Source organism: Falco naumanni, chromosome 10 (genome assembly GCF_017639655.2).
Source record: "Falco naumanni isolate bFalNau1 chromosome 10, bFalNau1.pat, whole genome shotgun sequence".
NCBI lineage: Eukaryota > Metazoa > Chordata > Aves > Falconiformes > Falconidae > Falco > Falco naumanni.
This window is the reverse complement of record NC_054063.1, coordinates 11,905,478-11,932,297: the sequence shown is the minus strand read 5'-3', so window position 1 is coordinate 11,932,297 and position 26,820 is coordinate 11,905,478. Positions and strand designations below refer to the sequence as shown.

At 34.6% G+C, this 26,820-nt stretch overlaps 1 protein-coding gene across 1 annotated transcript in view; it reads right to left on the bottom strand.

Annotated features, from left to right (window-relative positions):
* CCDC73 (coiled-coil domain containing 73) overlaps positions 1–26,820 on the bottom strand; it is a 57,680-nt gene that overhangs the window by 4,111 nt on the left and 26,749 nt on the right. Inside the window, exons 8-15 of the mRNA XM_040607883.1 lie at positions 24,665–24,744; positions 18,548–18,676; positions 18,147–18,206; positions 15,440–15,544; positions 11,289–11,399; positions 9,287–9,418; positions 5,287–5,449; positions 2,616–4,166 (exon numbers count right to left, since the gene is read on the bottom strand). Of these exons, the coding sequence (XP_040463817.1) occupies positions 2,616–4,166; positions 5,287–5,449; positions 9,287–9,418; positions 11,289–11,399; positions 15,440–15,544; positions 18,147–18,206; positions 18,548–18,676; positions 24,665–24,744 (2,331 nt within the window). The remainder of the gene's footprint in view (positions 1–2,615; positions 4,167–5,286; positions 5,450–9,286; positions 9,419–11,288; positions 11,400–15,439; positions 15,545–18,146; positions 18,207–18,547; positions 18,677–24,664; positions 24,745–26,820) is intronic.

Sequence of the window (26,820 nt, the reverse complement as noted above, 5' to 3'; positions counted from 1 at the left end):
TCCTGACATCCAAGGGGACTTGTAATAAAAGACAGAATCCAAATACAAGGGTTTTACATAAACAAATAGCATTTTAAATGAGTCTTTCTGTAAATGGCTATACCTAATATTTCAGGAAATCAGGCTATAGCTATCTACTAAAGGTAGGAAGGGCAAATAAGGGGATAAATCAGAGCAGTGTGTAAGGCTCCAATCCTGTAGTGGCTATATCCACTGCTAGTAGACTCCGCTGACAACGGTATGTTCCTTGCAAGATCACAACATAAGTGTACTTTCACAATTACTCATAACGAAAACGGTAGCTGTTTTGTCACTACACAGATGCCCGTTGATCACCGCTACAATAGTAAAATCTTTGTTTTGCTATGAAAATACATAGTTATGTAACAGTTAATTAAGAATACTGGTATTTTCTCTTGGGGAAAAAGAGGAAAGCAGTTATGAGTTTGTGTTTGTTTTCTTTTTTTAAGAGTTGCCAGGAGGATCTTGCCCATTCCCAGTTCCTTCCTCCATTTACTGATGTGGTATGGCTGCTCTCTGGTAACCGGAGTTGTATAAATAGTAAATTGAATTGTTGTTAGGCAGTAAAAGAAATTCCTTCAGATAAGCTTACTAAACTCTTTCACCAATGCACTTCACCTCTAGGTCTCCCAAACAGCTAAATGGTTTGTGCTTCACTAAGTAGGAAAAAATAGAAAAAAAATCAGGGACACGGTCCACATGGATTTCACTCCAGCTTTGCTGTTTTGGAAAATACCTCAAAACAACAAAAACCTGCCACAAAAGATCTTGGAAGTTGCAGTGCTGAGTACCACAGTGAACTGTTAGGTGCCCTGACAGTAAGGTTCTTGCATGATCCAGAGAAGCCGGCAAGCTGAAGTAGAGACCTCTCTAAATTAGGCAGGATGATGAGTGAGAGTCACATCTGGGACACAGACCAAGATCCTCCCTGTGAAGTTTTACTAGAATTCAGGAGGTCTGGTGACTGTGCTGGTCACTGGGCAACTCATTTGAGGAACTAGTTATATTAAAATCCCCTTGGATGAACCTCTCAGAGTCACTTCTTGGAGTTACAGTACTTTGCATACAGAAAGGTTCTGAGAAGCAAAGGAGGAGGAACACAGGGAAGAACTTCAGCTAGTGCTGTCTGTTCTTACAGAAAAGGTACATGCAAAACATCCCATAACTGTGCATTCATTTTCTTGTAACAGGTATCAAAATTCAGGTATCAAAATTCACATTATTAAAAGAAATAATGTACCATCTGAGATCAGGATTCTGCTACCTTGCTACCACTGCTATCGTTTTAGGGACAAAGACTTTTCTGAAACTGAACTGCAAAAAAATATGCATCTGTATACAAATATACGTAGGCCAAGTACGGAAACAAAATTTTCTTTAAACTTTTTCTGTCTCACTGCCACTGGCCACAAGACTAAGGGATGGGAGTCCATTTTCTGCTCTGTGTACGTTCAAGGGCCAAAACTCAAAACACTACATCAACAAAACATTAATAGACACAAACACCCTGTATTGTGGCTGTAGCTCTTTTGAAAACCATCTAAGCACCCAAAGCTCCATTTTTCTACACACATAGAGGCTTTAATTCCTTCCAGAACCTAAGAGATTATCTGCTTTTTAAAGTTTACAGCATGTATTAAGGATAGAACCCACATGCAAGCTTTATTTTGAGAAAGGCAGGCACCACTTAGGTATCTTTTACTCTGTCCAGTTACTGAAGTAGAGCAACACCTGTAAATGTATTAGAGTCAGTTTACTGTGGGAACAGAGATGATACTTTTATTACTTTGGTAGTAAACCGAGTTTAGAAATAACACTTTTAGTAAATAAATATAGGAGTAATCTAGCAGCTAATTTTATTGCAAACCAAATCTAAAATACATTTTTTTCCACATTTCAGTAATGACTTAGAAACACATGGAATGAAGTTGCTATTTGCTGATTTGCATATGCAAAATATTGCTCAGCATATAATCACCAAGTGCCACCAGTAGGAGATTAAAAAGCTCCTTGAGCACTCTTAACAGCTAGGTGTGTTTTCCAGAGCTTCAAAGAATATAAGCTTGTCCTTTCACACATTGGACACATTCAGATGGTTTTAAATGTCCATCTGAATTAAAAATCTACAATAAAATAAAAAAGTAAAATTTCTCTAAGCCCCATTCAAAGAAGCACCTACTGGTTTAAAAACTATCCAACTGTTATGCAAAATGAGGGCACTGAATAATTTCCAAAAGCTGCTCAATGCTTTTCAGATATATACAGAGCCCTGACAGAGCATGCTCTATGTTAGGGTTCGAAATGCCTATAAATATTCAGTTTGTCATTGCACTGCTTTTTTCACAAAGAGAAATATGAGAAGTTGTCTACATAATCAGATAATTGAGCAAACAAAAATTGTTTTGTTGCATTTACACTATAAATTAATGGACAAATCTCATCTTTCAATATTTTTTGTGCCATATAACTAAAATGTCAGGAGGTTTACATTTTTCTAATGTTACACTAAACTCAGATGCAGAAAATTTCACATTTTGATACTGTTTCTAAGTGTATTCAGTACATGCCTCAAAAGAAATGCTTCCTTTTCTTACCTAGTGCTGTTTCTCTTCTGTCAACATTTTCACTGAGATTTTGACACTGTGTTTTTGAAATAACCTTTGTGTTTTCCAGTAAGCGTGGTAGTTTCTCATTCAAAAGGGAAGGTTCCTTGGAAGCTGAAGTCCATGTAGCTTGACCTTTCATTTGATTTACTCTTGAACAAGAACCGAGGTCTGAAAAATTTAAGGATACTGGAGTTTTCTCAGCTTTTTTATCTGAGGTTGAAAGATCAAAGGATGACCTTCCACTTATGTTTACTAAATTTCCAGCTGTTCTCATGGGTAAAGAGCATGATTCTTTCAGGTGACCGTCAGCAAACTTCCTTCCTGGAACTGTACTGCTCAGTGAGTCTTTTTTCTCTTCTAACAATGTGTAATTTGTTGAATTATTAATCTCCAGGGAATGTCCATTTTTGATGGAGTGTATCTGAATATCATCGTTAGCTTTTTTACATGGAATTAATTTATCTGTATTAATTCTATCTGTTTGGGTTTTTTTATGAGCAATTACTTCAAGACCATCAGCCTTTACTGGAGATGCAGCTTCAGTGCTTGAAGTACACGTATTTGTAGCATTCCCTGTTTGTTTGGTACAGTCTTGTTCAGGTTGCTTGCTGTGCATGTCATCCGCATTTATTCCTCTTTCTATTTTGAGGGGGCATAAATTGAAAGTACCCAAGAGAAACATATTACTACTGTGTTCTTTTGTGGCATCATCACCACTTGCGTTATCACAATGAACAGTTGGTAGATTGTCAGTGGCAGTTGCTGGAACACTACTACTTCTCAGTGTACCGTTTATGTTTCTGGCATTGTTGTCGTCATTTCTTTCTTCAGCATCTATGTGTGTCTGTTTAAAAGGAAGTTTATGTAAACCACTCACGTTTGATAAGTTTTTTTCTGGTTTTTGTAATCCATTGCCTACATAACTGTCACTGTCCAGCGAGCTACATTTTTGGTATTCTGTTTGAGAATTTTCTTTAATATAAGATAGGATGCCAAAACTTAATTCCTTAGCTTGATGATTATCTGTACTTCTCTCACATGCAGCATTCTTCTTCTCAGTGCAAAGAACCACTTCAGACTCTGTTTTGGGTGCTTCAGGTGTAAGGACACTTTTGTTGCGTTGTATGGTATTTGATTTTTCATCTGCCTTGGCACAAATTGATTCATCTGTAGTATTGCACAATTCTTGGTCGCTAGAGTCAGTCTCCTGACTTCCATTTTTCTTGTAGGCACCTCTAGTGTCAGCACTGCCTAAAAAGACCTTTCTTGTTTGTGTGTGGCATGCTGCCAACGGCTTGGTGCTGTCCTGTAGGTTTTGTCCTAAATTTGTATTGTTTTCATCCAGTAATATTCTACATGTTGCTCCTAGGTTTTCTGCTTCTTTGCACTCAGTGACATGTATTTCTGAGGTCTGTCCTTGGGTAATTAAATCAGTATCTGTGCAGAGGGTATTCCTGGGAGAAGCCTCCCTTTGCTTTTCTTCATAAGGGCTAGCAACATTAATTTCATCCTTAAAACTGTTTTCAAGAACTTGTAAACCTGTTAAGAATAAGTGTATTCTCTAGTTATAACCCAAAGATTAACTAATGCTTTATTTTTACAGTTTAAAATTTCTGAAGAGATGAACTGAATATTAGTATCAATGCTGATTTTTCTTATCTTACTTTACACACACAGGTCTATCAAAAAGTTACTGAAATATTGCAAAATATTTATAAACTGTTCAAACAGAAAATAACATTCTGTAGATTTTAGATATGGCTTATAGTTGAAATATTTCCCAACTGGTATCTGTCCTCCTTATTATTGAAAGGGGTCTTCATTATGAAATTATAGCACATACTTAATCAACCATTGTATGTCTACATAAAGTATAAGCCTCTGGTTACTGATGCAACTATATTTGTCTTTAATGTTGAAAGTGGCGTTTTTAGCTAAATGGAAGACAAAAACTGTTTAAGGGACCATGTTCATAGCAAAAGGAATATGCTATGACTTGATGGTAGGGGGCTGGTGAGGAATAGTAAGCATTTCATTATCAGAAAGGTGTTTTCTGAAGGCTGTGAGCACTGATCCTTTAAAGCGGTCACTTTGCAGTTAACAAGCTTTTAAATTTCCACTTATCTTTCCTACATTTTAGAGACTGAGCATTAGAGACTAAGTACATTTCCTTTAGCTGGCTTCAGAAAATTACTTACTGGAGTTAAAATGTGCTTTGTATAGAAAAGCGTTATGACTGTCCACATGAACAGACCTTCATTGTCCTGTGCAGCACACTCACTCTCTGCCTTTTTTCATTGTTTTATGGGAAAGGAAAAGCCCTCAGTTTTGCTTCCAGACAGTTCTATACACATCATAGTTCTAGCCCCTATTGACTTCTTGAACTGGCATGCAGAGAGTATTGCAACAGCTTGAAGGGTTACAGCACACAGGTCTTTAAACTTAGAGTCCCAGGGCAGCCACTGGAAGTACTGTGCTTTCACTTGGAACTTTGTGAATTTATTATAGATTAGCACTACTGACACCAAGAATTTTACTTTGTTAGTACAGTAACATTTAATTCAGGATTCCAGCATTCCCTTGTCATATACTGTATCTGTAAACATTTATCCTTCTTCAACAATACTACTTATCTCTGTTATCCATGTAATGTTATTACTTTGTTCTATCTGTAATTCCTCAGTGCTTAAAGAGTAGTTCATTGTGGCTTTAACTTCAGTTTCTTCTTGTCCAAAATTACTGTCTCTTATTATAGATTGCATACACTCATTTTCTTTCTGAACAGCCTGTATTTCACTATCTTTTGAGTGTTCTTGACCACCCTAGCATAAGAAGGAACAAAAGGTTATACATATTTTAATAGTTTACTATAGTCACTGATTAGATTTGAACTTCAGGACTTAAATTTAACATTATTTTTAAAATTCTGATGGAAAACAAAGACCATTCACCTGAAGTATACAAAGTTCATGTAAATGCAGAAAAAAAAAGCACAGACTAATACCCTAGAAGAGTAGGAAAGAAATTAGATCCTGCTATATTACAGTCCACACAGAAAAGTTATACAGATTGACAGAACTTCTCAGAGGAAGGAATATGTGTGTACATGTGCTGACTGGATCACTCCCTCTGTCTGCTGGCTAAATCAGTGACCTGCTCAGGAATTACATGTGGAAAAAACATGCATGTTTGCTGTTTACACTCAAACACGTGCATACACACACATACTAACACTATTTTTTTCTAACAAACCACCTAGGATTTTTAACTTAATTTCATAGGTCAATAAAGCTTATGAATTTGCAAGTCTTACCAGTCTTCCCTCCCAGATGGCTTCTTAACTGGAATTTGAGTCAAATTCAACAGGAGTAAAAGCCTGAAAGTTTTATTTACTTAAAAGTTTGAGTCACGGGTTTACTACTGCAGCAGTTGTCTTTATTTTTGAAAGCTGCATTTGACAAAGTTCTGTGGAAACTAGGAGCTGAATAGTGAAGAAATGCTTCAGTAAAACCCCACCAAAAAAAAAGGAAAAGAAGATGCATCTTTTATCATCATCAACTGTTTGGCAGCTGAAGGCAGAAGCATGTGCTGGCTCTTGCCCTAAAGATAGGATATAAAAGATGTGGGAGGGAGCAGGGGTATTGCTTAGTCCATAAAAGATGCGAGAAAAAGCTGAAGATACTTTCATGACTGGAGGTGTTGCAAAAGTAAGACTGGGATGTGGGAGGGAGTTACAAGTCTTGTGCTTGGGCATTGGATGTGTGGGGAGGACAAAGCATATTGCAAAATGGAGGGAGGCACATAGACAACACTGGTAAAAAATGGGATTATTGCAGTGGTGGCACAGTAGATGATGCAGAATACAAATCTGCAGGAATCAATTTTCTACAGGTCACAGAGATATCCCGATGCTCCCAGCTTTGCTGATTTGAGGGAGGGAGGAATGGAAGAGGACCCTAAAAATAGTTTTTGTCTGCTAAATACTCCACCTTCAATTTGAAGTTTCAATTGAAATGTCTCTTTTCCTCATGTTTTATTATAATCTTCCCTGACATTCTGATTTGGAAATTGTACATATGACATCAGGCTATACACAGCTTTGGTATCACATTTTCAAGCTTTCATTTTCAAAGACAAATGTGAGAAATTTGCTTTTTCTTTCACAAAAGCTGTAATTTTTTATAATCTTTTGCTTCTAGGAGCTGTTTCTTTAGACAGAAACACCAAACACCACAATATAACTGTGCATGTCACTCTTTTGTACAGGTATAAAACAGCTACTACAGTGGAATTTGACCATATCTGTTGGTATGGGCTGAACTGCTGAATGCATCTGAAACAAACATGACAAAGCATTCTTAGAAAGGGAGAAAGCTTACATGATTCCTTTCCAGATTTTCAGATGGGTTGAATAAACCTAGCTTCCATTAACTTCAAATGGATGTTCAGCCCTTCAAAAATAGGTCTAAGTTGCATAAACTAAAATGCCTATATATCAAAACTAGTAAACCTGGATTTAATTTTTTTCCTCTGTGATTTAGTAAAATCTAACTAAGCAATATACATATACCTATGACAACCTTTCCCTCAACAGAATATGTCATACCATGAAACTAAAAACATCCTCAAAACCTGATCTCCCTGTACATATACACATAAAAGAATTACAGTAACCCATTGCTAGGTGTCTATTCTCTAATGGTACACAGCTGTATTACAAATTATATTAAACTAAATGTAAAACACAAGAAAGTTAAACTAAATTGCAATTTGAGCTTGTAATGAGGTCTGACATTGTACCTTTCTTTTTTAAAAGGCCTTTTGTTTAATTACTATTCCACAGGTGATTAGTATCAAGAAGTTTACATACATTCTACATTTCATGCCCCACAAATAATCACAGGGATTTTAGATTGCACTAGATATAAAAATAATTATATGCATATTTCCTTGCAAAACTTGGAGCCAGAGTCAAGATCTAAATCATAGCCAACACCTTGCCCTTTTATGTTTTACTAGACAGAGACTCATTACTGATACAAGGTGAAATTCCACAGATTAGAATAATCAATATGATCTGCTGCAGCTCCTGTAATTTCTTGGCAGTGTTCCACTGGAGATTTGTCTCAGCCTAACCTGCCTAGCTTATGAAATCTTATGATCATACAACACAAACAGGTATGGCAATTTGCCATAAGATATTGTAAGATATATATTTAGAAGACATCTCGGAGATCTTTTGCATTTAGGAGCATATGCTTTAAGCTTATCTACTTTCAAACACTTAGGGTTACCCTGGTAAGCACAAGTATGGTTTATCATGACTGACTGATTGTGTGCATTGATTCTGCACCCTAAACATAATTCATATTTCATTTTCATTCAAAGAAACAATGATTTTTAAGAGTGACACTATTTGCATTATACTTTGTTGAATTCATACAGCTTTGGCACAATGAATAATCAGTTCAAGTCTAACTTCCATTGCATTATTAAGGACAAACCAGCTGATATGTATATACTCATATATGTATGTTTGTGAGCTACAAACATACATACATTGTGAAGAAAATGATTTTCAGTTCTTCCAAATTCTAAAATATTGTTACAGTTTGTCATTTTACTGACAATTCAGAGACTAGTTCTAAAAAGATAATGTGTCTTTACAGTCCTAGTGTCTTCATATTTTCTTAACATTGAAAGCAAAATCACATGCATGCAAAATGAGTTTTCCCTTCTTTGAAGGATAATTCATTATTTGTATGTAAAAACTATTGGAAAAAGAGATATAACCAATACTCAACAGAATACACTCAATGCACAAGGAAAGTTGTGGCCATTCTTATGGCTTATGCCTCTTCCCATTTCTTCAATCTTATAAGCGACTGGAAGATAAATTTGCAACCCAGTTAAAGTAAGGGATAACACATAGCTGCAGGGCTACGTGTTCTTCCTTTTGCTCCAACAGATCATCTTCATGTGTTTAACCACTTGCTGACTTCTCATACATGCTCTGAATACAGAACTGAACAGGGACATGGTTCACCCAGCAATGTAAAGTCAATTCTAGTTCAACCCGCACTGTATAAAACAGTCTTTTACCTCCTTGTTGAGCTTGTTATGCCTTTGATGATTCTTAAAGATGCTAAATGAAATAAAGTTGAGGGTTTTTTAAATTAAAACTGAAGAATGTCAATAATCTATATGTTGATAAAGCGAATTTCTCATCTGTCTCTCATTACAGAGGCTGAAATTTGTTCCTCTGAGTAGAAGTGGATTTTCACACTCCCAGGGAATTCACATACATATGAAGTCAGTTGGTCTGCCACAGTATTTGAGAAACACTGATGCAAAATATCTTTGTGAAACAGGGCTTAGTTAAGATAGATTATTTATGAATTATGTATAAATTTATTATTGAGGTAACATCTCCAGTTTCTATGATACAAGTGCCCCTCTGGACGAAAGGGGAACATTCTCTGGGTAGAGGAATTTTCATGGGATCTTGAATCACTGATTAAATCAGTTAAATTTTTAGGTTTAGTGATGTGAAAGGAAGATCATGGACACTGCCAGCCAGATTAGAAAAACTATCATATCTCTCATTCTCTAGTATTTTTACAAGAAATGGAAAGTCTGCAGCTATTAGAGACACTTACCTGCAGATTTTCCACTTTCTCTGAATGCTGATTTCCCTGAGGAGGATGATAACCTTCAAGATGTCTGTGAACTCGTTTAAGTGAATTCAACTCATTTTTAATAGCGCCTATTTCTCTTCTCATGTTTTCCTCCTGTAAAAATTGAAGGCACACAGAGCACACAAACATAGATCTTGACTGCATGTTCAAATATGTAAAACAGTATTTTACAGGGGTATTAACAGCTTAGCAAATTAAATTCTTAAAATGAAGTGTATATGCTAAGTGATTTCTTTGTACAAAGTAAGATAATTTTGACCTTTTTCATTCAAACCAAGATTTTAACTACATTTCCATTACAGATGATACCTTTTATTATTTGGGTTTTTTTTTTTCACCATTTACTTCAAGTAACAATGTTTGAAAAAGTGAGATTTCTATTTGTAGCTTTCTTCCTTTTTTTGGCTCAAAGATAAATGTGCTAGTCAACATTCATTCTCTACCTACATTGTCAAAAAACTACAACAGCAAATAATTTGCTTGGCACTTCTGCCTCAAGTATCCAATACTTCAAGTGAGCACATAACAATTAAATCTCTGTATTTAGAACAAAAAGGATGATCAAAAAACCAAGGGTAATAAGAATAAAAGGGCAATTTTACAGAAATACTTTCATTTAATTTACAAATATTTCCAGAGCAGTGTATAAGGTTAACATTATCCATAATGACACTACAAGATATTAAGAAACCAAATTTCTAGTTAGCCATAGCAGAAATATGGAGAGGGTAAAAAAAAAAATAATCTTCTAAAGAACAAATGCAAACATTTCCATGTCTACACAGGAAACTATGGTATAAGACTTCCAGGAATCGGGGAGATCAAATCTTCTCAGGGCAGTGAGCATCAGAGCAGTTCAGCTATTTTGTAGACTCATAGCTGCAGTCATCTCCATAGTGGCTGCACTCAAGAGTTAATGCTAGACAACAGGATTACAGGGACAATTTTGCTTTGTTTCCCCACAGCCTCCCTGAGAATCCATACCAAATTCAAAACCTTTCTGGCAGAGGTACCAGTTGTGTAGAAACAAGACAGACTATTAAGCAAATGCTGCTTAGAGTCTGGTTGCCACACACTAAACAGGTCTTGTCTCACTGAAGAAGTATTAATATTTCTTACTTGTTGACATGCATTTATTATTGCAGATAGTGTTTACAGCTACGATATTTTGCTAATTATTTTGGGTTAAATAATTACTGAAGTATTCTTTAAAAGTAATGAAGTAGTAGAAAGAATGGCAAATATTGAAGATAAATTATTGTTTAGGTGTAGACAGAGGTGAATTCACTGAAAGGACATACAGATATTTTTTTTTACCTTTTCTTATACTCTTTCACCCCACAGTTGAAATTGATCAGTTCCTGTCAAATCAAGACTTCTGCTTTAATGCAAGCCTTCAGTATCTTGGCCTGATCCAGTGTGAAGTTGATTTTTTTTTCCCCTTTGCATATGGTCATTCATGTCACTTCAGTTCATGTGGATTTACATTCATTTTTTACTATAAGACAGTTTACTAATAGATTTTTCAGGATACAGGAGTACAGCCTAGAAATGCAGGTGTTCTCTGTATAAATTGTATTTTTCAGGAAATTTGCATTTTTTTTAACACATATAGTTTTAATTTACACTGAATTTTATCAGCTTCCATGTCTAGGTAATGGCAAATATGTAATTCTGGAATATTTAAGTGCTAAATTCAAGGTAACACCTAATACCTTGGCTCTTGCTTTACAGAACTGCAGGAAGTGTACTGACCTTTTAGAGCACAGAAGTCAATGTTTCTCCCAAATCTACCTGTTAAAAATATTCATTTCTAGAATAGTCTGCATTACTGGAAAAGAAATTGGTTCTTTTTGTTGTATTATTTCTGTAATATTTTCTTGGCTTTTAGGAATTACCTGAAATGCTTGATGACTATTTCAAAAACCTTTTAATACTCTAACATTTAATTTAATAAACCTACATCTTTTTTCCAAGTTCTTAGTGCTTTCTCATGCTCATTCTGAAGATTAAGGAACTTTTCTTCATTTTCCTTTGCCTTCTCCCTTTGCAGCTCATTATCTCTTTCAAGGGTCTGCAATAAAATTAATTATCCAAAAAATAATCAATACCACATTAATGAATTTTGATGTGTTTTATGTTGCTTGGACCTTTGCTTCTAACATGCTGGAAGTGCCATACAGATCAGTGATAATGTGCTATCTCAACAATAATTTTCATAAATTAACAGAAAGGTGCTTATAGTTTAGCTAACAGGAAACAGGGGGAGGTTATGAAAAAAGAAATGGCTATAAAAGGGTATAAAAACACTTGCCATTATTCAGTTTCACTGCATAAGTTTTAATGTGCTGAAAAAGTAATATAAAGTCCAGAGATGAGAAATATGAAATGTAGCACAGTCTAGACCCATTGCGCTTAAAGAAAAAACTACTGTGTAGTCAAAGAAAATACTTCTATTTTTCTGATCTGTTTTTCCATTCTAAATTGTTTATTAACTTATCTTATAAACTCTAAAAACTTTAAATTCTAAAACATATCCACTGGAACATGAAGTACATGTCTGATTATCCTTTATTTTTATTAGATCGCTGAAATAGATTAATGTGCATTAAAATAACAGTTTTATTAGTAATAAATTTTATGCTATCATAGTCGTACTTGCAACATTTTGGGGTTAACTCAGCTTTACTATGCTAAATTAAAGCTGTCTTGTGTAAATAAATAATAAGTTCACATGCATCTCAGGTACTGTTGGAATTTTTATCCTATCACATTTTTATAGCAAACGAAATAGAAGATAAAGGACTTAATGCATCCATTATCTACTATATAGATGACACAAATATATTTGATAATGTAAACATAACTTTAATTCATGTAGCTATATGACCAGCTACGTATTTATGCCTCTACTGAGCTTCTTTGAAAGTCCACTCGAAAAATGTTATGGAGGCAATACTCCAAAGTAAAATTCCTTTTTACTTGGTCTTTTAATTAGAAATTAGTCTACTTCTTGATTCTTGATACTTCTTGGTTAAAGGTAATTGTACAGAGGGGGGAATACCTGAATTCCTTGCATTCTCAAGTATTCTGTCATCATTTAAAGAATTTTAACTTGTTTTTTTCTGAACTCAAAAGAACATTGGTATCCTAGCACTAAGTATGCATAGGTAGAATGAGAAAGGACAGTATTATCTTTCTTGAAAGTTACCTTGCAAGTTTAAGTATTCTGTCATCTCAAGCTCAAAAATAAGCAGTAATTTTTTGTGAGTGTAAGAATAAAAATATTTCTATGGGACTGTACAATCACTCCTTCCATTTTTCTATTATTCTGAAGAAACTGTTTCATGAGCAAGGTCCACAAACTTGACATGGATGTAGGACAGAGGATAGGAATAACCTTCAGACCCCATTCATCACAAGTGTGATTCTACAACCAATAAAGACTAAGACTAAAGCAATTGCTCTCAAATTGGCAGGAAAGTGGGTAGACCCTTCAAGGTATATGTTCAGCTCTCTCTTTTTTAAGTTTCATTTGTTGACACCGCAAAATGAACAGTTAATGCCTTATTCACTGGAATATCCTGGCAATTGTATCAAACTGTCAGCCAAACAAGTAGCTATAAAAACCAACAATATCTTATGACTACTGTTTAAACAGACATTTCTGACAAATCAAAATAACCCCCTGAGTTCATATGGAAAGAACAAGAACACGTGACATTCACTTTTAATATCGCATTGTATTTGCATCATGTTGTCCAAGGGAATCACTGCATTTTGCACATGCATTTATCAGGTTTACAAAAAAATAAATCTGTTGAAATATCTAGCCACTTTTATGTTTCCAGATGTGATCTCTCAAAATCTTATCACTCGTATGTGCTTATATAAATGTTTTGAATCTAATTATCATTCTCAAGTGAGAAAATCTTGGGTTTGAGAATGCAGAGAATGTTCTCACAAAACTCAGCTGAGATCAAATCTTAGCTGATCTTAAATGCCACAGTGAAGACTAAGAAGGAATATTTACATTAAACTAAGTATTGAGGAGTCCTTGTATAGTCATCAGAGCTTTCAAAGGTTGAATCAAGAGCCTCTTATTAGTTAGACATATCTTTTAACACCAATTTCATTTAAAGTACTTATGCCTGCAAGAAATTGCCTTTGAAGATCACACTGAAGCTTTGCTGACTAGAAGTAGTTTGTCCTGTAGCTAGAAAAATAGAAAACCTTAATACCATCTCAATGTCTAATATAAACAGGACCCAAATCAAAGCAGGCTCTCTAATCAGAATTAGTATATTTACAATCAGAAATTAATTGTTGGCGTGTGCAGGCTGCAAAACAGGCTTGTACTTAATTCATACCTTAATAACAAGAGAACAATCTATACTTCTCTTACACTTGTAGACATTTATGTGAAGTCTTCAAAGATAAGATTCACACATACCATTCACAGTTTTAGCTGGAGTTTTAAGGCATACTATAAACTTTATTTGAGGTGGGAAATGATAGCTTAGAAATACTATCAAAAAAAGCACTTTTAGAATACCTGCTATTCAATAATCCTGACACAAAGATCCTAAAGGGTCTCCATATCACAAAAGTCATCATCAGTAAGTTTATATACTAATTAAACTATCTTGAACTTCTGGTTTAATTTACAAAGTCATTTCAATAATCTTAAAAAATAAAATGCATGTTACCTTCTTTGACAAAACCAAGTATTGTATGAATAGCAAGTAATCCAGCTGTTTCACTGGACCCAACATATAAATAACAGAGGCTTTAGAAAATCATGTACTTCAGGCACTTCTACAGCCCAGAGACTCAAATTAATCTTTGTGTAAAGTTTAAAACATGCTAACAAACCACACTTTTCCCATTATACTGTGCTTTGTCATTTAAAATTATTTTTTAAAAGAGCCAATCTACAAAAGAGAAACTGGACTTTTTTCCAGGTTGAGAGGCATCTCTTCTTGGTTCTAGAGCACTCTGAGATCAAAGAATTTTAAATTGTGAAAATCCCACTCTCACACTAATATAAATACAGGAACCTTGACACCTGAAATTAGTGACTTCTATTTCTCTTCCAGTCACTACAGTTTTAGCCAATACTACAAAGCAGGTACTTTAATTCCTAGTTTCTGATGGAGAACATTACTCATCTTTAACCCTACATGTTTCATCAAAATGCAAAATTAATGTATTGATATTGTGGCAGAAAGCAAACTGCTTACATCTATTAAAAGACAAAGTAAAGGCTTATGTGAAGTGAATCTAATCTCAATTCAGCATAGAAGCATTTACTTAGAAACAAAATATACATGCACACAGGAAGTTTAATTTTAAATTAACTGAGATTCTAGTTCAAAACCTTGGCCTCACAAGCCAAGCAAAGAGTGGAATAGTTGTGATTATGTATGGACAAATAATAAACAATAATTATTAATAGCCCGATTAATGGTTGTACCTGTACTCTGCATGGCACACCTGACCGGAACAGATATGACCTTAATCTTTAGTGCCCTGTAGGCCAATCTGACTGCTAGTGTCATTTAGAGTCTAAACTGTTCTGAGCCACTTTTATACGCTCAAAGAGGAACTGAGGAATGCTGCAACTCCACACTCTCCATTGTGCTACTTACCACCTCTAGCATAAACATGACACCAGACAACACAGCAAGAAATGGCTTAGGATATGCTCTTTTTTAGGCCCTCTGCTCTAACAATGCTGGGGACAAGTCTGGTTATGAAGATCTGAAATTTGAAGTATTTTCCAGAAAAGGAATTTATACCTATATGAAAATTATAGGAAATAAAAGTCATAATATTTGATTTCAAAATACTTGAAAGCACCCTCCAATATGTTCTGGTTTTACCCTCCAGAAATGGCTGATAAGAATGGCAACCGTGATTTACTTTAGGGGGAGAACTAGAAGAGGGAAACCATAGCCTGCACTTCAAGGTTCATGCTGACAGTTAAGGAGCTGAGGGAGCAATGGAAGTGAGGTCAAAAGTTCTGAAAAGCATACAGATGTCTTTAACAGCCCTGGACTTAAATAATATATAACAGATAGTAGTAGTTTGTCTAATCAAGAAAAATCTGACCTGATATTCTTCTTTCAGTGCATTTAACTCACTCTCCATTCTAATGTTCGTTTGGGTTACTCGCTGAAGCAACTCCTGCACACGTTGTAGAGAGCTGAGAATTTCCTTATTAATACAAACAAATTAGGATCCATTGAATAAGATTTTGTTTCTGAAGTTTAAACATTAGATATTAGATAAAATGTCTTTTAGATTAACATATTTGGTTTTTATTCTGCCAGTGTTTACAAAGTCATGTATATAAATGCAGTCCAACATCAACATTGGGGAAGGGCTTCTAGGAAGAAAACAGAACTCCTCCAGGTTTTTCTGGCCTTTTGCCTTGGAGAAGTTAACATTATTATAACTTACCCTTTTTAGAGAATTTTCTTATAATTAAAATTAAAATCCATTGACACTTTAAACATACTTGAGTGCAAATCTGAATAAAATATATCAGATCCAACCTCAATGAGAGTTCCGTTAATCTCACAGAATAATTTTATGGTACCACATTACAGTTCTGGCAATTATGAATAATCCCAGAGAAAATATATGACAGGCAAGTAATCACTTCCATTAGTGAATCGCCTTCATATGACAATATTCTGTATTTCCTGAATTAAATCCCAATAAATGTGAACTACCACACATTAGCTTTACTTCATATGGTGCAGCACATCAGATTTTGATGTCACTATCTGAACTTTTGTGTACCTTCATCAAGACTATATTGTTACTTCAGGAAGAATAAGTTCTAAAAAAAAGAGCCACCCAAAATGACTTGACTAAAGTAGTATAGATTTGCAAACGCATGGGTGCTGCCGTTAACTTTGTGGCAGTTAGCTGAAAACATGGATGAAATGGAGGCAGAGAGTAATTTTTTATTAAACATTACAAAACACATTTTGAAAGATTCAAAGACAGAAGGAATGATCTAGCCAAGCCAATCCATACTCCCCAAAGACCAGAACAGCAGCTACTAAAAGATGACATCCACAGGAAAAAAACCCCTGAGTTTCAGGCAGATGACAGTCTTAAATGTGCTTAGTTGCTTCAAAATATATTGAGAGGAATGAATTGTTAAAACAAAGTATTTTCACATACTTGCAAAGAGCTTTCAAATTTATCTATTTTGGGTTCTATTGTGTACAGCTATCTACTAAAAATAAAATCATTATTTTGGGTGTACTCTCATTCCTTTTCATGTATGTAAATTCTTACTTACACAGAAATAAATAATATTCTTGTGCTGAATCTTAATTTATCTTCCGTTCAGTTTACATCTTGAAAACTGAACTACAGAGAGCTGGAATGGCTTGCCCAGTGTCATCTGACAGGTCAGCAGCAGAGTTGGCCATATCTTTTAAATCTAGTACAGTGTTCACTCAACTAGACAAGATTGCTTCTCTGCATGCAGTTCAGTGTAAATCAGCTATAATTTAGATATTATATTCAGCCTCAGTCCAAGAACCACTGAAGCCAACATCAGTTAGTCCAGATGGTGAATTTGTAGTGCTTTAATACAGAAATCCAGGTCTTCTAACCCAAGTTCTTGGAGAAACACAAAGTCCACCTCTATATTAGAGCCCTTCCCAGATTTATACCAAAGCCCTCCATATGGTAAAACCATCCACCGACCCTAACAATTCACACAGGTGAGAACAGAAAGAAAATAAAAGTCCTTGCCTTAGATAATATATATCAAATATCCATATGAATTATGCTACAAGTATCTCCATATAAATGTTTTTAGTGCATTCAGGGCTGTGGGAGTAATGAGGCAGGAATGTCTCTCCTTTTTTCCCCTGTGTTTATTGGCAAATATTTTTAAAAACCAAACTCAAAATGCAAATATGCTTTCATGGGTTGGAAGTGTACTGTTGGATTAGCCTTCAGTGAGTGCTCACTGGGTGTGCAAACAAGCTACTGCTTTGGTCTCTCCCTGAGAACAAGAATGATACACTTCTCTGACATGTTTGGCTTAATGAACTGCAGAATAAAATTCTACAACTGTTTTAGGAAAAAAAACCAAAACCACAACAAAAAACCTGCACGACCCCCACCCCCTTTTTATGCTTAATATTCTGCAAAGCAGTATTATGCTGTTGTTACAGGGCACATAATTGTTTTGCTTGTTTAATTGTTTAATGCTTGACTCCATGTACCTTGGTTTGAATATCAGGATTTGCTCTGGAACGTATCTGAGTTTGCAACAAAATGCAGTCTTAACTCTGTTCAGCTATGTACAGGTATAGCTTAATATTCTAAATGTATGTGCTTTGTATGAATGGAATATGATTTCCTCTGTATATGACTGACACAATTCCAATTCTACCTGGTTTGAATACCAGCAATATTATAGCAAACTGCTGTCAACCAGAAAAGCAGAACAGCAAGCATGTTGAGCAAACCTTATTGCTTATTTGTACTGAATTGATATGTAAACAACTGTTTCATGGCTATACCAAATTTTTCCCATCTGAATTCAAAAACAAAATTTAAGACTTGGAATGAAGTGTCAAACAATGGACTTTGTTCTGGTAATAAATTTTCTAAAGACTGTGGAGGAAGATCCCATTCATGTTAGTATTAAAATATTTCTGAAGAGTAAACAAGTGAATTTAATTAGTTCTAGTAGTTTAGTTTAATAATTTAAGAAACTTAAATAAGAAATATGGCATATATGTTGATGATTTTAAATAGCAAAGTTGTACTAACAACTCACCAGCTTTTCTTCTTTAATGTGAGCGTTTTGTTCTTGAACTTTTTTACTAACTGCTGTCTCCTTAAAAAAAAGAGCATGAAGAACATGAAAAGGCATTTAACATTTCTGTGTATTTTCTTTAGTAATATTGTATTAATGTATTGTATTATCGTGAGGCTATTTAAAGAAAAAAATATTTTGAAATGTCTTATCTTTTTTTTTTAACTATAAAATTATACTTATATTGATAACATATTTACTTCCCTAGAAAAAGTTCTGGAAATAGTTTTTTTATATTGTATATGCAGTTAGTAGAAAGGAATCATTAATCTGTATATGTCAAAGATCATTGCCATGATGTTTGCTGAAGAAAGAACAGAAAAGTATTCACCAAAACCTTAAATTTGTTTAAATCAAAATACCATTCTGATCTTTTGTTGCAGTTCTTGAAACTGTTTTTCCTTTGCTGCAAGATTGATGTTTTCTTCTCCCACCCTGTACTGAGATGTGACCTTGGACCTTATCAAGTCTGCAGTTACTTTCTTCAGTTCCTTAACACAGGAAACACATATAAATAGTTCACCCAGTATAGGCATTGCAATTCAAAACAAAGACAAATCTTTTAAACTATCCTGAGTCATGCCCTACTTCTAAATAATGTATGGAAACAACAGAATAAATTGGAGGAACTGAAATTCATAAGACTGACTTGCTAAACTTTAAACTTGTCACATGTAGCTAAAAGTTTCTTTTCAGAGATGAAACATTATTGTGCTAATTTTACTCTGTTTGAAGTATTCATCATACTTAAGCATTTTGTTATTTTCTCTTCCAAGAAGTCTATTAGGAGTGGATGTTGAGTTCCTATTGGTAAAACCTCCTACACAGAGATATACAATAGGAATAAAGTACCTATTATAACTACTGTGCATGTTCCTGGGAATCAGGAGGAAAAAAGGAAGAACAGTGACTATCTGGTAAAAACAGGAACTGGCTATAAATCTGCAGGATCTTTGCTTTTCCTGAAACATTAATTACTTAATCTCAGGAGAATGCTAAATTAATTTTATATTAGAGGCTTCTATGACATGATTTTCCATCTAAAATATGCCTTTGATTTTATAGTCTTTATTATCTTTTAAATATCGTGCCTTTCTTTTTTTTTTTTTTTTTGGTATCTGTTTTCTAACTGGTTTATTCCAAGCTCCTAGTGGAGCAAATAAACAGCAAATGCTTTGATCTCATTAAATTACAACTTATAGTTCCTGGAGTCATAAATATTGTGCCCTGTTCTCCCCCACCCCTCCCATTCTAGTACAAGGTAGTCTGTTTAATATCGCTCTCTCCTTGAGCGCTCTGACGTTTACTCAGACAAATCGCAGAGGTTATGAATGCTGTTCACAGATAGTATCAAGAATTCTTCATGATGCCATAGTGGTGAACCAAGCATTCAGAATGGTAATAGTTTTATCTAACAACTAAGTCCAGTCTGTTTAACTTTTCTTCACAAAACTGGAATTCCATCTTATCACAGACCAATGGTTTAACTGTTCTGGACAAAATCATATAACAGTACAAAGAAATAGGGAAGATTACATTGTATTTTAAATTTACAAATGTAAAGTTTTACAGAAAATAGAAGCACAGGTACTACTTTTAAATATTTTTTTTTTTCTAGAGGCTGCATTTCTCATGTATTTTAGCCATAAATAAATCTAAAATGATCTAGTAAGTACTAAGTGGGATTGCACAATCAACTGTAGAACCCAAAGACAGCAAAGCTTTAGAATTGTGATATTGTGCAAGCTAGTAAAGCTTTTTCCATCTTCTGCCATGAAAACATGTATTAGTTGTAGTGTTTTTACTGGAAAGCTCTGTGATGAAATATGCAAGGAGAGTTCCTACATTTAAGGGGCAGGAGGTTCAAGCAATTTTAACTTTGTAAAAGCAAAAAGGTGCACTGTGCCAACCTTTACAGAGAACTACATTGATGGTATATAGAACACAGCTAACAGGTTGTGTGCTACACAAGCAGGTGCAAAAGCCCACTATGGATCTGATATCATATATTTTCCAAAACTCAGAGTTTATTGTGTGCATAAAAATCTTATTACTTATTTTGTTGTGGAGAAAGAACATGTCACACTAAGTAAATCATGCCCTTGAGGTAGAAAAAATGACTAGATTTTCTTCTTTGTATATAGCAGGTGAATATATATATAATACATCTGCAATCAAACACAGATCTGCTTATCTAGCAAAGCTGTAGGCAGAAAAAAACAAACCCAACAACCAACCAGAAACCAACACAAATCCTAAAAGAACCAACACAAACCCGACCACAAAAAATAACGGGAAGGTTTTCTATGGTGAGTGAAAGCAGAAACTATGTAGCTCTGAAAATAACAGAAAATCATTTTATACATACATAGGTATATTTTCTTGTATTCTGAAATGAAAAAAAAATTTCGCCCCCAGAGGCTTTGCTTCTTTTCCTAGTAGCTTTCTGTCATTAATAAGATTACTGGTAGTATTCAGAACCCTATAAATTAAATTGAATCTGGAAAATAATTTTATCAGGTTTGGGGGAATGCTAAGAAAGAATTATAAGGCTTTAAACCTTTTCCTTTGATGTGTTGCTAGCAGCCAACGCTTAGGGACATGGTTTCAGAAACACTTCAAGTCAGCACAAGTCAAGAGTGTCACAAAAGAAACAGTCCTGCTCCTTAAACGTGTTCTCCTTTTGCCAGTTAACCTAAGCTAAAACTTCCCCTTTCATTTGGTAAAATGTAGTTTTGATCAATACAAAGTTTTCATGCTGCTTTCCCTCAAGGCCGCACAAACACATTTGCCAGCTTGAAGAGGTGGTATGGGACTGGAAAAGCAGCCAGCGCAGGCAGATGTAACCATTTCCCAGAACAGTGCTGATATCGTACACAAACTTTAACTGTATCCAAAATCACAACTCTATCTTTTCACTCCCTTCTTAGATTGGTGCAATTGTCTTGTAATCTTTCAGGCCTTGAGCAGCATAACCCTTTTTTTAAGCAGCAGAATGAAAGACACGTTTTCCTTGGCCAGATTTCATTGCAAGCATTTTCATAGTGATTGAAAAGAATGCCACCACACTGAATATCTCAATGTTCAAATCCTAAAATAAATGTTGCTGAAAAGAAGGTTATGCCACAGTGTGTTATGATAAGACTTAGGAACTGGACTTGTAAGTGGGCAATGTCAAGAGAAAACTACAACCTCTCTAAATAATATTTTTTCCACAAATCCCAGAAGACTAAACCGGTGCAGCCTGGACCTCAGCTTAACCCAGGTTTTACTGTTGTATATGTTTAAACATACCCATCACATACTTGTAATTTCATTACAATTGGAGATTATTTTTATCCATAAATGCTGAACAGCATTCACTAACTTTATATTCCCTTTAAGAACAAATGTGTGAGATCATCCTGGTCTGAGTCAAAGTAATGGCTGTGATAAGAGCTGACAGCCAAATCAAGATTTTCGTACTATGGATAGTCATTCCCACTCCAGCACTGAGTCTATACAGGAAAGAAGTTTGAACCCACAAGTTGTCAGAGCTGTTAGAGGTCAGTCAAGTCTCCAAGGCAGATAAACCCAGCTTTCCAAGCTGTTCCAACTTGTGCTGACTTCTTTCAGTTACATAGCAAGTGAAAACCAATTGGTAATCCCTCTTTCAAACTCTCTAAATATCAAAAGTTTTCTCATTGCTTTGTACGTCTTGTAGGTCCCTTCAGCTCTGCAACAGATACATTCCCCAACAAGGGAAAACACTTGACTGCTCTAAGCTCACTTTTGTAATGGTTAGGCTCATTACAAGGTAACCACAATGAAATGCAACTAGCTTAGGGCGCTACTTACTTGGTTCAAGCACTTTTTCTCTATTCTTTTGCAGTGAACCAAAACACAAGCCCACAGCCCCTCACAAACAGAAGTTGTACTGAACTAACAAGTGCCATTACAGATACAGTTCAGAAATGCACTCTCTCACTACATAACTTTCCAGAAATGTTTAAAAGCAAACTTGAAATAGGGAATATTGAAAAGGGGCTGTATTTTTTACTCTATTGTTCATTTTTAACTCTGTTTTCACAGAAATTCTGCGTTTTGAGGAAAAAGGCATGTCTTTCTATTATATACAACTTTTATTTATAAAACCATATTTGCAAATAAAAAAAGCCTCACTTTTTTTGCAAAATAAGGAATTGCCACAGCAAAGTGCTGTGGCACTACATGAATATTAAAATGCTAAGAAATTAAATTCCAGTTCAGTTTTCTGCCATCATTCAGAATAGGATGGTCAAATACTAAACAACCAATAAGAAATTCAGAAACAACCATGATAAAGGCATTTCCTGGTGAATTGAGGAAGCCAGATTAAGTTTCAGTTGGCCCCTTCTTCTGCTTATTTAAAAGTATTTTATTTAAAATGCATCACCCATGACCATAAGAATCAGGAGTATAGCTGAAAAGAAATAATGGATCAAGCAATATATTTGATTACTGGGGTACATAAATCACTATCAGTCTCTCTTATGCACCTCTGTTACTCACAAATTTTACCACGTAAAATTTTTTTCTTACCTCTCAAATTACTTACCCTCAGAGAATTCCAAGTAATTAATTATTCTTGGTTTCTTAACAAAAATCAACAAATCTAATTTACTGTGATGCTTAAAAATTTCTAAACCTCCTAAATTTTTATATTCACAATATATTACAATAGAAGATATCCTGCATTTTAAATGAATGTCCCTCTTTTTGTCACATAAAAATTATTTATCCTTTTAAAAATGAATTGTACAGTTGAAGTGTACCCTATGTACACAAGACAAAGTTGCCCTCAGACTTTCATGGCTATGACGTTATTAGCATTCCAACAAATACAGCTTTTCTATAGAGGAAAGTTGTTATCACCAACAACTTCCAGTATCTTGCTGTTGCTCTTCCATCCATCAAATATTTCAGATAAATATATATAGTTTTTTATATATAATACATATAACCTATCATTTGAGTTATACAGCTAAATAAAAATCTCTAAAAGCCATATAACCTGTGATTTAGAAAATGAGACTTATTCCACTGTTCTGCTTTACTGTTATTGTGTTTCTCAGTCTGCTTATATGATGGTAGAGTTCTGAAATCTTTGAGACCAGTCACTTCAAAACTTACCTTTTCGACACTGAGGTTTGTCATGTTATATTCGAGTACATAAGTGAACAAATCTGGATTGAATTCCTGATTATTCTTTACTGTAGCTAGAATATCTTCACATATTAAATATAAAAATTAAGCAAAGCACTAAAGAAAGTAAGAATGAAACAATCTTAAACTGTCTCTATTTCAAGATAAAAGTTAATTTTAAGTCAGGCTTCTAGAGGCATCATACTCCAAAGAGCCTTTAACAATAAGAGGCTGTATGCTCTTAAGTAAAGAAAACAACACTAGTTTCAAGAAGAATTTTCAAGTACTTCTGTACCTTCAAATCTCATTTTTCAGGCACAAAAATGACATAAACATCCAATTTTTGATCAATTTAACCCAAATATAAAATAGTCATAGTCTCTTTTCCTCATTTACAAATTATCTCCCCTTCCCCTTTTTGTTTTGCAAGAAATTAAAAAAATTTGCAGATTCCATGGTAGTCCAAACAGTTCATCCAGAAGCTGGGGATTAACATTAGGCCAAGAAGCTGAGAACAATCATGCATTTGTTCCCTACCTAAAATCCTGAGAGAATCAAACGGGAAAAAAAAGTAGAATATAAAGATAAGGAGATGTGAAAAAGATGTGGTATGGAAAGATACTGAGTTTACAGGACAATTTTGACGTCAGAGGGTCCGTTTGCTTTTCTCTTGTTAACACTTAAACAGTTCAAAGGGAAATGAGAACTTTATTCTTCCCACCATTACATATGCTTAAGAGTGCAACTCAGAAGTGTACCTGGCAAATACCAGTTTCTGAATAGAAAAGGGCAGAAAAGAGCTTAATGGCCAGGCAACTTCTTTGTCCATAGTATCACTGTTAGTTAATGTCTCAGTTCCCCTGTCACAAAATTCTCCCATTTCTGATGAACATTCAGTTACACTTTTTATCCTACATTCAAGCTACCTGCTTGCTTCTATGACAACTATTCTTCAATGTTCTATCTCTCTTTGACTAAACTGAAACACCATTGCTACCTTTCCATATGAGATGGGAGAAGCAATGAGAACACAGCGCAGCAGAGTAAGAGAGGCTGCTAATAATTAACAAGAAATAAGTAGGACACTATAAGGTAAATAAAAATTCCCAAGTTACAGAAATTACTCAGAGCTGCTCCAATTTTAATTGGCATTCATCTGAAGTATCTGTGCACAACAAGGAAGCATAGCCCAATGTAGCCATTAGTCATAGAATGAAGAACAGTTCTGCTGCTTGTCCACTACTTCTATTCTACGGTAGCTTGTAGAAGTCCCAAAGAATCCCAGATATACATTCAGAAATGCATACTATACTTACTTCCTTCAGATTACTTATTTCAGTCTCTTGTCTTTTATTCACTGATGTTAGCTTCTTATTAAGCTGTACTGCTTCCTGTACTTAAAACAGAAGATAAAACAGGTAAATAAATAGTTTCATATTTGAATGAATATTTTATAACTGCAATGTATGTGTATCAAATTTATAAAATAATTAAACATCTTTATGGAAAGAAGACGACTGAAAATATGACTCAACTACTTTCTCTGTACAGTGTGATACTACACTGGAGGATGACACAGGTGGTACCAGTTGTTCTATACGTCAAATGACTTTTCAGTATGTTGGTCTGCCTTTTTTAAAATTTATTTGTAATTTAATTTTTAGTGTCATTTGATGTCGCTTTATTAAGATCATTTATCTGTGAACTTTTAATCTTAGTTTTGTTTAACTAAAGCTTTGCTTGAAATTTTCTGATGAGTTTACTTTCAGAGGAACACAGAACATAACGCACCACAGAAATTCACATAACTGAGTTAACAGATGTACAGAGTTATATGCATACAGGACATGGAAGACTGCAAACAGCAGAGGATAATGGAGAAGAAAACTCTAGGAATAATCTCTGCCCCTTTTAAAAGGGAAGGGAATTCTCTCTTAGACTTTATTGAGGCCTAGATATTACTGGAAAATTGCTGGAAGTTTCACAATGAAAAACTGAAGATATTCACTGGTCCCTGTACTTTTTCAGTCACCTCTATTCAACCTTAGTATTTTAATCCTCTCAGGTCTCTCTTCAGCCTTTTCTATTCCCTGTTTCCTCTTCATTCAGTCCTAATCTTTTTTCTTTTTTTTTCTCAAAAAGCTTCTGGCACAACACTTGAATAAAGAACTCTAGACACTCCATCACACCCAGAAAGTCCTTTCCTTTTCTGTTAAAGATGATAAGTGTCATGGAAAATGATGGACGACAGGCTTACAATGCAATAAGCAGTTTTGCAGTTTTATGTGTGAATTTGTGCTTAACAAATGAAAATACTTAAGAATGTAACACATATCTTCTGATACAACTTAGAAAAAACCCCACGGAAACAAGCAAACAAAATGTGGTAAAATTCTGTCTTTCAACAAGAGTCATGTTCACTCTCTAGCTTTAAAATACTAATACTGGGACATTGGTTAGGCAATAAAGTTTTAGATTTACAACAAATTGTGGTATTTTCCCATACAGCACTGTTAACACATCAATTTTCACTTTCTTGTTTCCCTACGTACTGCTTTAATACAGCAGATAAAGAACAACAGTTTACAGATTTAAACAATTTACATAAAAACCTGCTTGTAGATTTTCTGCCTGACTTTTCCACTGACTGCAGTTTCTTGTTCAGAATTTACAAGTTACCTACATGCCCATTGCATGTCTTACTGCAACTCAAATCAAATTCTCTCTGCAGTAAGAGACACACTGGAGTAAAACTGGTGAATAGATTGGCTTCTGGAATAGAAGTTTGTAACATATTTAATCTTGTCTAGAGGTTGATTTTGAAATTACTCATAAATATAAGTAGAAACATGGCAAAAAGCATTTATATATGCTTCAAATAGTGTAAATACTGAAAATAAATGTTATTTCTCCATGAAATTGCAAGAGGACTTTTCTGTATGTGACATAATAGAAGAGTCGCACCCAATATAAATAAAAAGGAAAACACAGGAATGTTTTCTGTTATTTTTAATATTAAATATTAGCCTATTTTAAAAAATGGAATACAAAAAGGTATTGAGGTATTGATACATCACAAATAGACATAGAACATGTTACCGAGTTATTCAAACTTACCTGAAAAGATACTTGATTTCAGGCAGAGAAAACCCAAACTTACAAGCTTTGGTATTTGAGAATGTGTTGGTGTTTTGGGCTGTGAGGTTTTTTGTTTGCTTGCAGGTTTTTGTTTGTTTGTTTTGAAATATACAAATACTTCTCCCTTTCCTTGAAAAAACAATACTTATTTTTATTTACATGCTGTGTATGTGTTTACACGGATGAAAACTTCAGGCACACAAAACAATCTGCAAGTCCATATTCTACACATACACTGTGATGTTTGCATAGAAATCTTTTACTTTGTTATGAGAAACAAAGATTTCTCTCTCAAATTAATAGGTACAAAACTTCATTTAAATGAGGTACTTTT